This window comes from Nelumbo nucifera, chromosome 5 (assembly GCF_055504915.1).
Source record: "Nelumbo nucifera cultivar China Antique chromosome 5, China Antique-T2T, whole genome shotgun sequence".
Classification (NCBI taxonomy): domain Eukaryota; kingdom Viridiplantae; phylum Streptophyta; class Magnoliopsida; order Proteales; family Nelumbonaceae; genus Nelumbo; species Nelumbo nucifera.
Genome location: NC_142653.1, coordinates 45,454,526 through 45,468,727, shown reverse-complemented (window position 1 = coordinate 45,468,727; position 14,202 = coordinate 45,454,526). Strand labels below are relative to the sequence as shown.

Below are 14,202 nucleotides of genomic sequence, written 5' to 3'. Positions count from 1 at the left end.
TTGCCTCAAGAGGTAAGCCTTACAACTTTAATGTGAGGCTTAAGCCTTTGTCAGAATGAGGCGTAAGCCTCAAGGTGTGGGGCATAGCTTTAGGCGTAAAAAGGTGTAGGCCTCAAGTATCAATGATTATTTAGTGATTTAATGCAAAAAAAATTATGCATTTTTATAGTTCATAATATATGGAAGAAGCACTTCAATAATTATGGGCTAAATAAATAAAAAAGAGTAACAATGAAAATCCAATATGGAAAATCAAGTTCTATTAGTTTCTCTTAGTGTTTTAGGAGAATTCACTACAAAATGGACTAATCAAGTTCTTTGTTTCTCTTGGATATATCAAGTGAGTTTTTTTCTAATTATTATAAATATAGCATCCCATGTTTGTTATTTTTCTCATTTCTTTTTCTAATAGATTTATTTTTGTTTTGATTTTTTTTTGCATAGATCAAATTAACTTAGTTCTTTTCTTTCTTCTAAACTATTGAATAACCATAAATAATCTAATATCCAATTACATGGATGATTCTTCATATGTTTCTTTTCTTCTAAATTAGTTATTTGAACTATTTGAGAAATTTGCATTTTGAAACATGAAATGTAAAATGCTTATAATTGTTAGTTGATTAGTTATTATTTTATTTATTGCTTAAATGTTGAAACCAAGGTTCAAAATATCAATAAGGTCGATACGTCAGTTGGGACGTATCGACTTGTATCTTGGCTTGCTCTTTTTTTTTTTCAAACTGGTTCATAGGGGTTGATTTAAGGCTCATCTACCCATTAAACCAGGTCAAACCCCGAAACATTCACTGTAGGGGCATATCAAGAGGCCACCGATACGATATGTATCAGCCGACATGGCCTGATACGTTTCGAAGTTTTGAACCTTGGCTGAAACTTATTGCTTATAAACTTTTATTTTATGGATATTTATACCTTTTATCTTTCTAACCTGATATATTATATGTTATTTTTATCAATTTATAAACTTTAATTGATTTTATTCTTAGGATTTAAGGGTTACGCCTTGCAATGTCTAGAGGCATATGCCTCACCTTTTTGGGCCATTATGCCTCAACTACACCTTTAGCCTTTCAAAACCTTGATCTTGAACTCCCTAGTACTTCTATTACTAATACTGACCTTGATCTTCCTATTGCTATCCAGAAGGGAAAGAGAACATGTACCAAGTATCCCATTACTAATTATGTGTTGTATGATTCTCTCTCATCCTCCTATTGCCTATATTTATACCATTTTCTCTATTTTTATTCCTCACAATGTTACAAAAGTAGTGTAGTCTCCTCATTGGAAGGAAGCTATGAACCAAGAGATAAAGGCCTTGATAAAAAACCAGACCTGGAAGATAGTGTCTTGTCCCATTGATAAGGTTCTTGTTGGGTGTAAATGGGTGTACACTATTAAGTATAGGGTTGATGGTTCAGTTGAGAAGTATAAGGCTTGATTTGTGGTCAAAGGATATATCCAAACCTATGGTATTGACTATCTTGTAACCTTTGCACCAATTGCTAAGATTAAGTCTATTTGTGTAATTATGTCACTTGCTACCCACTTTCCTTGGCCTTTATATAAACTAGATGTGAAAAATGTTTTTCTTAATGGAGATCTGCAAGAAGAAATGTATATTGACTTAACAGTCTCCCAAAGCCTGGTTTGTTGTTTGAAGGTAAAGTTTGTTGTTTGAAGAATTCTTTGTAAACAGTCTCCCAAAGCCTGGTTTGACAGGTTTAGAAATGTTGTTTTGAAGATTGGATTCTCTCAGTCTCAAGATGACCACATTGTTCATAAGGAAATTTGATGGCAGTTGACTATGCTGATATTAAAACCCTTGATTCTAAATTTGAGATTAAGGATCTTGGTGATCTCAAATACTTTCTTGGAATTGAATACATTTGAAGTTCAATCAAATTTATAAAGATGATTATTAGTATTGAGAATGATGCTTAGCTTCAAAAATTAGATATAGAATCAATAAGAATATTACATGGAATTCTTTTACTTATATACATGTCCAATATCATAGTGAAGAGATCATGCTCCTGTTCCCATATCCACATCTTTGTTAGCATTAATGTCTGGGTAGCATGGATTGTAACTTTTTGTTCATATACAAGCTAAATGTCTATTACTTAGCTTTTGACAGTTTCTCCATGTTAAATTGTATGGGATTCTTTGGCCTCCATCTTTATGTTTCACTTGATTTCTCATTTGTTTTCTCATAATGTTCCCCTAATGTTTCTCTTCTGAATAGGTCAGAAACTTGGTTGTTAGAATTTGTTGAATTTGGTGGTGAAATGAGACGAGATTTGTGGCATGCTTTTATTAGTGAATTAATTGCCTTGCATGAGTTTATACGTGAATATGGACCAGAGGATGGTGATCAATCAGTTAATTATGTATATGGTTCTCATAAAGGGAAAACAAGAGCTACCATAAGTGCAATTAACAGTGTTGCCAGACTACAGGCACTTCATTTTATTCAGAAGTTATCAGAAGATCCTGCTAAACTTGTTCAGTTCGCATATTTGAGAAATACACCTAATGGTTATGTAGTTTGCCAGGCATTGGCTGTAAACTTTTGGGGTGGACCACTAGTTAAAAAATTTGCAGAGTCAGACCATGTAGAAATGAAAGGAACAAGGCCTTCAAATGAGGTCTCTGGTAGTATTCATGTCTTTGACATAGATGGAAGTGTTTACTTGCAGAAGTGGATGAAATCTCCATCTTGGGCAACTAATGCATCAGTTACCTTCTGGAAAAATTCTTCAATAAGACAAGGTCTAGTTTTGAATAAAAATCTTGTTGTGTCTGATATGACTCTTGTAGAAAAGGCAGCAATAACTTGCAAAGAGAAAAGTCAGGTTATTGAGAAAACACAAGCTACTATTGATGCTGCAATGCTGAAAGGGATCCCCAGTAACATTGATCTTTTCAAGGTACTTAATCTTTCTTAGTGCTTTTTTAATTATTTAATCTTTTTGACCTTAATTCTTAGACTGGGTTCTTGTATAGGTATTGCATTTCATCGCCCATAGGAGAAAATTATCGCATTCTTCCTGCTGAATTGCCTATAGAGTATACTGTCACTCATAAATTCTACGAATGTTCTATGTACAATTATGAAAATGTAATTATTTAATTTTTCTTGGTTTGTCATAATTGCTTTTCCCTTGATGTCTTTCTGAGTAACTACTAGTAGTTGCCTATATCACTTCGCTTAGTTCAGTTATTGTGACTAATTTTGTATGGAGATCCTTCTCAGATAACATGAACCATAAATCTCCAAAAGCGTATATTTTCAGGGCCATTTCTTTTTAAAGAAGATGATAAAGAACTATTCAAAGAAATTGATAGGTCGGGGATGAGGAATGTGTTATTGATGACTAAGTATTCTATGAGAATTGTATATGAGACTTAGGAATGAGAAGATGGATTCGTGAAGGAGCTTAATTGCAACATGAATACCAGAATATGACTTCTTGAGGTGAAAAAGGCATCCAGGTTCATCAGCATAGGTTTTATTTAGTGGAAAGGGATCATGATTGGATTAAAAGATTTTATAAAAAACCTGTGGTCTTGAATTGGGGAGCGAGTGGAAATATTTACAGATATTTCTTGATGCAGTATAGAAAATCTATGTGGGATTTGTTAAATGCTTTACAATTTATAAACTCTCTTTGAAGTTAGAAAGGATTGGGTGGTTTGTTGTGTCATGTGTGTCTTTCAGGAGGCCCTACACCGGGAAATTGCTTACTGTTTGGTTATTTTGATATTATTTGAGTTAAAAGTAAAACCTAGAAGTAAAGAACTTAAGGTAATAGTTGAAGATTTGAAGGGTATGTCACTGTTGTAATATAACCTTGATCATTTAGATATTAAATAAATCAACTCTCCATCTGTGGCATACTTCTATTTATACTAGAAAATTGACTACAATAACAAATTACTGATCAGCCCCTCAAGTAAAATTAGAGTGGATGACTATAAATGCTCTTCTGCCCACTCTTGTGACTTGGAATGAACCTTTGTTGGTGGAGGAAAGGAATAGCAATTGACTTTTATGGGGCATCCAGGAACAAAAAGATGAAATCCAATCCTAGGTTTAGGCTAACAGGGCTGGAAACCAAATCTTCTTCCTTGACAGGGCAGTGCTTTAGTGACATCCTAGGAGTCATACCTCCCATTTGATAACCATGAAAAACATGACAATCTGCAACTTTAGTGGTCATTGATGTGTGTGGTCTACTTGTTTGGGACCTTTTAGTTTCTCAAAAAACCAATATAAAAAGTATAAAAAATTCACAAACATTATAATTGTTATGAATATTATCACTAAGTAGGAATTGTAATCAAACATTTTAACATATGGCTTGATCTCTTAGACTGCTTTCTGTTCTGTTCTGATATCATGGACTTGTGCTTTATGCTATGAACTTTGTTTTACTTGAGATTTTTCTTATATGCTTTGCTGCTGTGAGGAATGGTTATTATAATCAATATTTTCTTCTTTTTCTATATGTGATTTCCTGGATCAACATTTTGGTGATTGGGCATTATTCAGGAGCTTATGCTTCCATTTGTGGTTGTTGCCAACAATTTTGAAAAGCTTAGGCACTGGGAGGAGCCACATTTGACAGTGTCTTTTCTTGCAGTTGCCTATACCATAATCTTTAGGTAAACTGGTTGATCAACTTCCATGCCATTACTTTTTCATTACTCAAACTCCACTCTACTAGCTTATTGCAAGGTATGTCTTGTAAATTGATTATTATGGAGGATCAAGTATATATTTATTGTTGCCACTTACTGAGTAAGTTCTTTATTTCATTTATCATGAAATTTTGAGCCTTCAATAGCATAAAAATGTCATGTCAATATAGCATTAAAATTTGTAAATTTAGGAAATTTTAAGTAGAGAAAAATTAACCTATTTTAAAGGAGATACGAGGTGACCAGAACTCATAATACTTCAAGGACGTAATGTATAATAGGATAAGTTCAGTTGGCAAAGCGAATTCAGAATATATGATATAATTCCATAAAAAATTATAAAGCTGTCAATGGGCCAGGTTGGTTCAATAGACTCAAGATATGCAAATCTATAATATACTATGACAGGTACTATGAAAGATCAGTTCTTGGTCCAACTTCTAGAGTCCAATAATAATTTAGTTGGTATTTGGTCTACCTTGACCCAATCCAATTAAGGACGAAGATTTAAAATGTGATGTCAAGAGAGATGTCAATCCAAATAGAAATCAAGCTAGGCTTTGTAGAGAGGAGAAGGAAGAATATTGAATGAGAGGTGTGTGTTACTATTCATACCCTCAAATCTGCCATTTATATTTTGAGGGAAAATTACAATAAAGCCCTTACTTGCACGCCCAAATACAAACAGATTAGGGAAAGACCAAAAACACCCCACCCAAGCATTCTCAACACTCCCCCTCAAGCTGAGCATATATGTCAATCATGCCCAACTTGACAAAGTTCTTGTCAAACTTTGGATGGTGAACACCTTTAGTGAGGCAATCAGCTAGTTGATCTTCCGACCTTACAAAAGGAAGGCAAATTTCTCCACTAGCAATCCTTTCTCTAATTAAGTGTTTGCTACCTCAATATTTTTTGTACAATCATGTTGAATAGGATCATGAACAATGTTTATGGCTGCTTGATTGTCACAATAAAGTCCCATCGCAGTATCAGCTTGTATGCCCATCTCGGTCAATAATGTCTTCAACCAAAGCAGTTCAGACACCCCATGAGCCATTGCCTTGTAATCATCCTCAACACTAAAATGAGCAACAACTGGTTATTTCTTACTTCTCTATGAAACCATATTGCCTCCAAGTCATAGTAACCAGATGTAGATCTTCTATTATCATCAATGGACCCTGCCCAGTCAACATCTGTTTAATCCTCAATTTTTAGGTGATAATGATTGGAGTATAACATTCCTTTACTAGGACACCCTTTTAAATAAGCTAAAATTTTATTAATTGCTTGCATGTGAGATGTTCTAGGTTCATGCATATATTGGCTAACCATTTCAACAACGTAAGATATGTCAAGTTTAGTTAGACAAAGATATAGGAGATGGCCCACCAATCTCTGATCTATCCTTCTATCTAGAAGAACTCCTTCAATAGCACTCAACTTGTGGTTAAGATCAATTGGAGTTTCTACAGGCTTGCACCACAATTTCCCAACTTCATGGAGCAAGTCAAGAACATACTTCCTTTTTGAAAGAAAGATTCCCTTCTTGGATCTTGCAACTTCAATGTCAAGAAAATGTTTAGGATCACCAAGATCCTTAGTCTCAAATTCTAAAGCAAGGAAGGATTTTAATTGAGAGATACATGTAATGTCATCACCCATCACATAATGTCATCAACATATACTATCAACATTGTTATTCTACCATTAACTCTTCTTACAAACAAAGTATAGTATGCCTGAGATTGAGAGAATCCAATATTTAAGATAATATTTTTAAATTTGTCAAACCAGGATCAAGGGGATTGCTTGAGCCCATATAAAGCCTTCTTCAAGTGACAAACTTTCCCTTCGTTGTTAGGAAGGCTTACCCTAGGTGGTAAGTCCATATAAACTTCTTCCTGTATCCCCATTAAAAAGGCATTCTTCACATCCATCTAATATAAATGTGGAAAAAATAAAGAGGAAGAGAAGAAGAAATGAAGAGGGAGAGAAGAAGAAATACTTCTGTATTGATAATGTGTTGATAAAACATGTTGAGCATACAACTTAAATAAGAAAAGATAGGAGAGACAAACTCCTAGGATTTTTCTCAATTACTCCTAGAATCTCTCTCAATTAGGGATTGATTAAATCTTTCCCTTAATCCTAGGATATGATTTTCCTAATTTTATTCAAATCTAATCGTTCCTAAATTTATTCAAATATGTAATCAATCAAATCAAATCTGTAATCAATCAAATCAAATCTTTCTAAATTTGCAGCAAATCATATCTTTCCGACACCCCCCCTCAAGTTGGTGCAAAGATATCTATCATGCCCAACTTGCTAACTTGAAGTTCAAATGGCTGTCTCAACAAGCCCTTAGTCAAAACATCTGCAACTTGCTGCGTGGTTGGTACAAACGGAGTGCAAATTATTCCTTCTTCAAGCTTCTCCTTTATAAAGTGTCTATCAATCTCAACATGTTTAGTCCTGTCATGTAGAACCGGATTATGAGCAATGCTGATAGCTGCCTTGTTATCACAATACAGCTTCATAAGTAAACTCACTGGTCTCTTAAGATCTGCTAGCACCCTCTTTAGCCAAAGAACCTCACACACTCCTTGAGCCATTGATCTGAATTCAGCCTCAGCACTACTTCTAGCAACTACACTTTGCTTCTTGCTTCTCCAAGTAACTAAATTGCCCCAAAGAAATGTGCAGTACCCCGAAGTTGACCTTCTATCAGTGATTGAGCCTGCCCAATCCGCATTTGTATACACTTCAACCCCTCTCTTCTTATTTTTCTTGAAGAGTCCTTTTCCTGGTGTGCCTTTTAGATACTTAAGAATTCGATACACAGCTTCAAGATGTTCTTCGTACGGGGAGTGCATAAATTGACTCTCCATGCTCACAGTGAAGGCAATGTCAGGACGCGTATGTGACAAGTAAATCAATCTTCCTACCAGCCTTTGGTATCTACCTGCATCTACTGGAACCCCATCTTTAACTTCTCCGAGCTTAGCCTTAACTTCTATCGGAGTGTCTGAAGGTTTGCATCCACTCATTCCATTTTCTTTCAAGAGGTCTAGAATATATTTTCGTTGCGAAACCACAATGCCCTTCTTTGATCTAGCCACTTCCATTCCAAGAAAGTACCTTAGCTGGCCTAAGTCTTTAATCTCGAATTCCTTGGCTAAGCTTTGCTTTAGGGTGCTCATCTCTTCAATATCATCTCCAGTCAAGATTATGTCATCAGCATAGACAATCAGAACCGATACCTTGTCTTTGGTGGATCTTTTTGTGAAAAGAGTGTGATCAGATTGTCCTTGACTATATCCTTGACTTTTAACGAACCTTGTGAATCTTTCAAACCAGGCTCTGGGAGACTGTTTAAGTCCATATAGAGACTTTTTTAGCTTGCATACCTTAGTTCCAAACTTCTCAGTGAAACCAGGTGGAGGCTCCATATATACTTCTTCTTCAAAGTCTCCATTCAAAAAAGCATTCTTCACATCCAGCTGATTCAGTGGCCAGTCAAGATTAGCTGCAACAGATAAGAGTACTCAAACTGTATTTAGTTTCGCCACTGGAGAAAAGGTCTCAGATAGTCCACTCTATATGTCTGAGTAAAGCCTTTAGCTACATGGCGAGCCTTGTATCTCTCCAAGGATCCATCTGAGTTGTACTTCAGAGTGAACACCCATTTACAACCAACAACTGTCTTTCCATCCGGCAGATCCACTTTCTCCCAGGTAGCATTCTTTTCCAAAGCTCTCATCTCCTCAAAAACAGCTTCTTTCCACTCAGGAACATTTAGAGCCTCCTGGATACTGTTAGGAATGGATACATTAGACACTTGTGAAATAAAGGCACAATATGAAGGTGAAATATTTTTGTAAGATACAAAATTTGATAGAGGATGTTTTGTACAAGACCTAACATCTTTCCTAAGAGCAATGGGAAGATCAAGCTGACTGGAAGAATTAGAATTACCTGGAGGAATATTTTCAGGTATTTTTGGAAAATCATCATGAATTTCATGATCCACCCTCAGATCAGATTCTTGTTGATGCTGCGGAATAGTGCCTCTCCTTTTCAGTGCTAGATGTTCCCTTGAATATACAAGGCCTTTATACTGTTTCGCACGCATCTATGTTGTTTCAGCTTTTTTATTTTGAGATGGCATCACCAAAGGTTGTTCATTTTCAATATTTAATTCATTTGTTTCCACTGATTTTGTATTTTCTGCCTCACTTTCTTTTGGTGACTGGTTGTGAGGAACATCATTATGGACAAATTCAAACATTAAATCAGAACCATCTAAAAGACCATCTTCACTAGTGTTGCTCTCCCCCTGAAGATGGGAGTGTTTGTAGTATGAGGTTCCTTCAAAGAATGTGACATCCATAGTCACAAACATCCTTTTCAAAATTGGATCAAAGCATTTGTAACCTCTCAGTTTAGCACCCCCAATCATCTTCCTCGAGGTTAAATCCTGAAATTTACATCAAGAAGACCAAAAATTAACCCGACAATTATGATCAAGGGTTAGTTTGCTGACAGATAAGAGATTGTATGATAGGTTAGGAACATGTAGAACATTTTTAAGGTTTAGAGAAGGAGAAATAGACACAGTTCCTTTCCCAGCAACAGTAGCAAAGGAACCATCTGCAATTTTAACCTTTTGATTCCCTGCACAGGGTGTATATGAAGAGAAGAATTGTGAAGTGTCGGTCATATGATCAGTGGCACCTGAATCTAATATTCAGGAGCCATTAGATTTGGTACAAGCAATGGCTGTAGTGAAAAAATTACCTGATTGGGCTAGAGAGCAGGATGGGTTAGAGTTTCTTAACGATTGAGATTGAAACATTTTATATAAGTGCTCTATTTGTTCCTTTGTGAAAGGAAGAGACTTTGAGGATGATTGTTGCCCTGGATCCGAATTGCTTACTTGAAGCGCGCGGACATCTCCCCCTGACTTGTTGTCATTGTCTGATTTTTTCTTCCAACCTGTTGATTTGCCGTGCAGCTTCCAGCAGGTTTCCTGAGTATGCCATGGCTTTTTACAATGATCACACCAAGGCCTTTGCTTTCCTCCTCGTTTATCTCCATCTACGTCTGCACCTCGGGCCACAAGAGCGGACCCTTCATTCTCAGTTTTTGTTTCATTAACATTCTTCAACATCACTTGTCGTCGTGCTTCTTCTCTACACACTTCTAAAAAAACTTCTCTTATAGTAGGTAAGGGCTTTCGCCCTAAGATACGTCCCCGAACCTCATCGAGTTCTTTATTCAAACCAGCCAAGAAGACAAAGACCCGGCCTCTTTCTATCTTCTTTTTGTACTAAGCACCGTCACTCGGACTTTCCCATTCTTCTTCTTCAAATAAATCCAGCTCCTGCCAAACAGCCATCATCTCATTATAATAAGCAGTTACTTCACGTTTACCTTGCTGCATCTTCCACATTCGGGTATTCAGTTCAAATAGTTGTGAATGATTGTCCAGATCTGAATAGGTTTCCCTAACAGCTTCCCACACATCACGAGCAGTCGGCAGGAACATGAATGGTTTTCCAACCACAGGATCCATAGAGTTGATCAACCAGGCGGTAACCATTGAATTTTCAGAACGCCACTGCCTGTACTTGGGATCATCAGTGGCTGGCGGTTTCACTTCGCCATTCAAATAGTCAAGTTTCCCTTTGTCGTCAATCACCAACCGCACGGACTGAGACCACTCAAGATAATTCTTTCCATTCAATTTGTGAATGGTAATTTGAAGAGAATTCTCAGAAAGAGAGATGGTCGCTAACTGAATACCTCCCTCCAAAGATGTCACACCACTGGTAGCATCCGAAGAGGCTGAACCAGAGCCAACCATGGCGGCCTTAAAATTCATGATCGGACCCTAAAGCTCTGATACCATGTGGAAAAAATAAAGAGGAAGAGAAGAAGAAATGAAGAGGGAGAGAAGAAGAAATACTTCTGTATTGATAATGTGTTGATAAAACATGTTGAGCATACAACTTAAATAAGAAAAGATAAGAGAGACAAACTCCTAGGATCTCTCTCAATTACTCCTAGAATCTCTCTCAATTAGGGATTGATTAAATCTTTCCCTTAATCCTAGGATATGACTTTCCTAATTTTATTCAAATCTAATTGTTCCTAAATTTATTCAAATCTGTAATCAATCAAATCAAATCTTTCTAAATTTGCAGCATCATATCTTTCTTAATTTGCCGCAAATCATATCTTGCCGACAATAAAGGCCAAGAGTAGTGGGTAGCAAGAGACCTGATCATCCAAATAAGTTCATTTTAGCAACTGGAGGAAAGGTTTCTAGATAATCAATGCCATAGGTCTGAGTGTATCCTTTGGCCATAAGCCGAGTCTTATACCTCTTAATTGAACCATCTTCCTTGTGCTTAATGGTGTAAATCCACTCGCACCCTATTCTTATCCTTGGGACAAGAAACAACATCCCAAGTTTGGTTCTTTATTAGGGCCTTCATCTCTTGGTCTATAGCTTCCTTTTAGTGTGGGGACCACATTGCCTTTGCAACACTACGAGGGATGGAAATAAAAGAAATGGCAGAAATATAAGCATAATAGGAAGGTGAGAGAGCATCATAAGACACATAGTTAGTAATGAGATACTTGTTGCATGTTCTCTTTCCCTTTCAGATGGCAATAGGAAGATCAAGGTTAGGATCAGTAACAAAATTATTAGGGAGTTCAAGATTACCCAAGTCCAAAAGATCAGATTGTGATGGGCATTCAGCTTTAGGAGCCACCCTTTTATTGCACCTATGAAGAACTACTGCCAGGACCAAGGTGGATACACAAGACGAGAAGGAATACCATCGGTACAAGGATGAGAGGAAGGAGGAGGAGGAGATATAGGGACAAGAATAGGAAGACAAAAGGAAGTTCAATCTTCACTTGCATTCTCCCCCTGAAGAGGACGTGATGACTACAAAAAAGAGGACTCCAAAAATGTAACATTTTAGAAACATGTCTCTTTCCAAAGAGAGGATCAAAACATATGTAACCTTTCTAGACAGGAGAGTAACCATGGAATACACATTTGATTGATTTAGGATCAAATTTGTGCCAAGGATGACTCATCATGAACAAAACAAACACAACCAAAGATGGGTAAATAAGAGAGGTTAATTAGGGAGGAGAAGTTGATGAGGAGGAGACCAAAGGTTAAGGACCCTTGATTGAAGCCAGTTAATGAGATACACAATTGCCTTGACAACATCGCCCCAAAAATAGGTAGGAACATGAGTTTGGAACAATAAACAGAGAAGATGGTTCAACATTATCGAAGGACTGGAATTTAGCTGGTCCTATGTCACTTCTATATATCTAAAGAGCCGCCTTGAGAGCAATCAGATCAATAATAATGTTCACCTCTTGTTTGTTGTTGAAGATTCTAGCGTTCTTCCCAATCTTGTGGCTTATTTATGCCAACTCGTATATCGATTGTCAGAGAAGCCAATTGGTATGGGACTTATTTCAGCCATTATTGTTTTCTGATTTGGTGAGAAAAGAGAGATATAGACTATGCAGCTTAGAAGGTTTGTGGTTTTAATTCCCATATCTATTGTACTATTTTTCATAGTGATTCGTGATTTTCTCTCTCCTGTGGAGTTACACCTTAGTGCTGAACTGCATAAATCTGGTAGGGGTGCTCACAGTTCTGTTAACTGAACCGTTGGTGTTTTTTTCCAAACCGAACTGATTGGTAACTGGTTGATCAGTTTGATTTTTGACTGGTTCAGTTCTTCGGTTTTTCAGCTTTTTAATTTATAATATATATTATAAATGCATAAATACATAATATAAATACTATAAATATATGTAATATATTATATTATAAATAATATACAAAATATTATATATTCTAAATTTATATATTAATATATATGGAAAACATATATAATATACATGAAAAATTTATATAATATCTCTCTCTATCTATCTATCTATCTATCTATCTATCTATCTATCTATCTATCTATCTATCTATCTATATATATATATATATATATATATACCAGTCAGTTTGGTTGACTGGACCTTTTTTTTTGTTTGGTCTCATTGGTCCAGTTCGGTTTTTCAATTTTTTATGAGCACCCCTAAAATCTAGTAAATCTGTTGTTTATTTTTGCTGGGTGTTTTTTCTTTTTATGTTTCAGGTATGATTTTATTGCCTAGATATGATGCGTGGGTTCTACTTTTTGGCTCCAAGAACTTGGCTTTTCTGTCCATCCAAAGTTAAGAGCAGAAACAGTCTTTGTTCTTACACACACACACATGGAGGATGTGGTGCCCGTTTTGTAGTAACTTCTCTGAAGCATAGTTTTCAAGGCGCCAAGACAAGGCTGGGCGTCAGGGAGGCACCTTGTTGCCTAGTCGCCTAGGCAGGCACCTAGGCATTGCCTAGTCACCTAGGCGATGGATTTTTTTATGTAGAAAAAATAGATCCTAGGGTAGTTCCCTAAGTACCATAGCCATATTTCCTTAATAATTATTCATAATTTTCATAAGAAAAGTATAGGGTTCATGTTAAAGTATAGAAAATCAACATATTCATGAGAAGAAAAAGAAGAAGGAAAAGAAAATTCAAAAAATGTAGGGGCTGAACCCTCATTTTTGTTATAGGAAAAGAAGAAAAGAAAAAGTAGTAGTAGTAGTAGAAAATGTGTTCATTAGACAAAATTTTAAGTTCTTCCCTACTTATTGGTTCAGGTTTTAAAGTCTTTGAGGGTTCAATACAGCATTTAGCAATGTTTGTATTGATTAAACCCTAACAAATAAAAAAATAATAAAATGAAATTAGTATATAAACACACAAAATGAATATTTTAGTTAAATAGTGCCTATTTTATAATTATAATGTCAAAAAATAAAGAATAAAAAAGTATTTTACAACACATAGTACAAAACTGCTTGGTGATTAGGCGAGGTGTGCCTCAAAGGGCGCATTGTCACCTAGGCGTCGCCTTGACAACTATTGCTCTGAAATACACCACATGAACTTTATTCTTGTTTCAATTATAAAATCTCAGGCTGTTAAACATGAGAAATGGGTTTGAGTCTGAGAGATACCACTTTGTGCAAAAAAAAAATGCCATAGAGTTAGTCTCTATCCTGTCCACCCCTCCCAAAGCCCCAGATATCTAGGACAATAATTAGGTTATAGCTTTCTACTTTATATACTCCTGAACCAACCACATGTCACTGCAAACACTTAACAAACCTATGTGTGTTTAACAGCATAAAGGCAATAAGGCATATATAGTTCATTGGGGCTTGTGGAAAGAATGAAACCCCAATAAAAAAGTGAAGCAAAATCTAGCCCAACCCATACAACTTGTACATATCTTTCTTCATTGTGGATTGGATTTGTTCAAAGGTATCCAAATGATTAGATGGCAATGGGAAAAGAGACGTTTTAGCGAG

The 14,202-nt window shown here is 36.1% G+C and overlaps 1 protein-coding gene across 2 annotated transcripts in view; it reads left to right on the top strand.

The window, feature by feature from the left end:
• LOC104608533 (uncharacterized) overlaps positions 1-14,202 on the top strand; it is a 91,219-nt gene that overhangs the window by 71,540 nt on the left and 5,477 nt on the right. For both annotated transcript variants that reach the window (XM_010274563.3, XM_088887888.1), the window contains exons 8-9: positions 2,273-2,957; positions 4,583-4,695. In XM_010274563.3, coding sequence (XP_010272865.1) covers positions 2,273-2,957; positions 4,583-4,695 — 798 coding nt within the window. The remainder of the gene's footprint in view (positions 1-2,272; positions 2,958-4,582; positions 4,696-14,202) is intronic.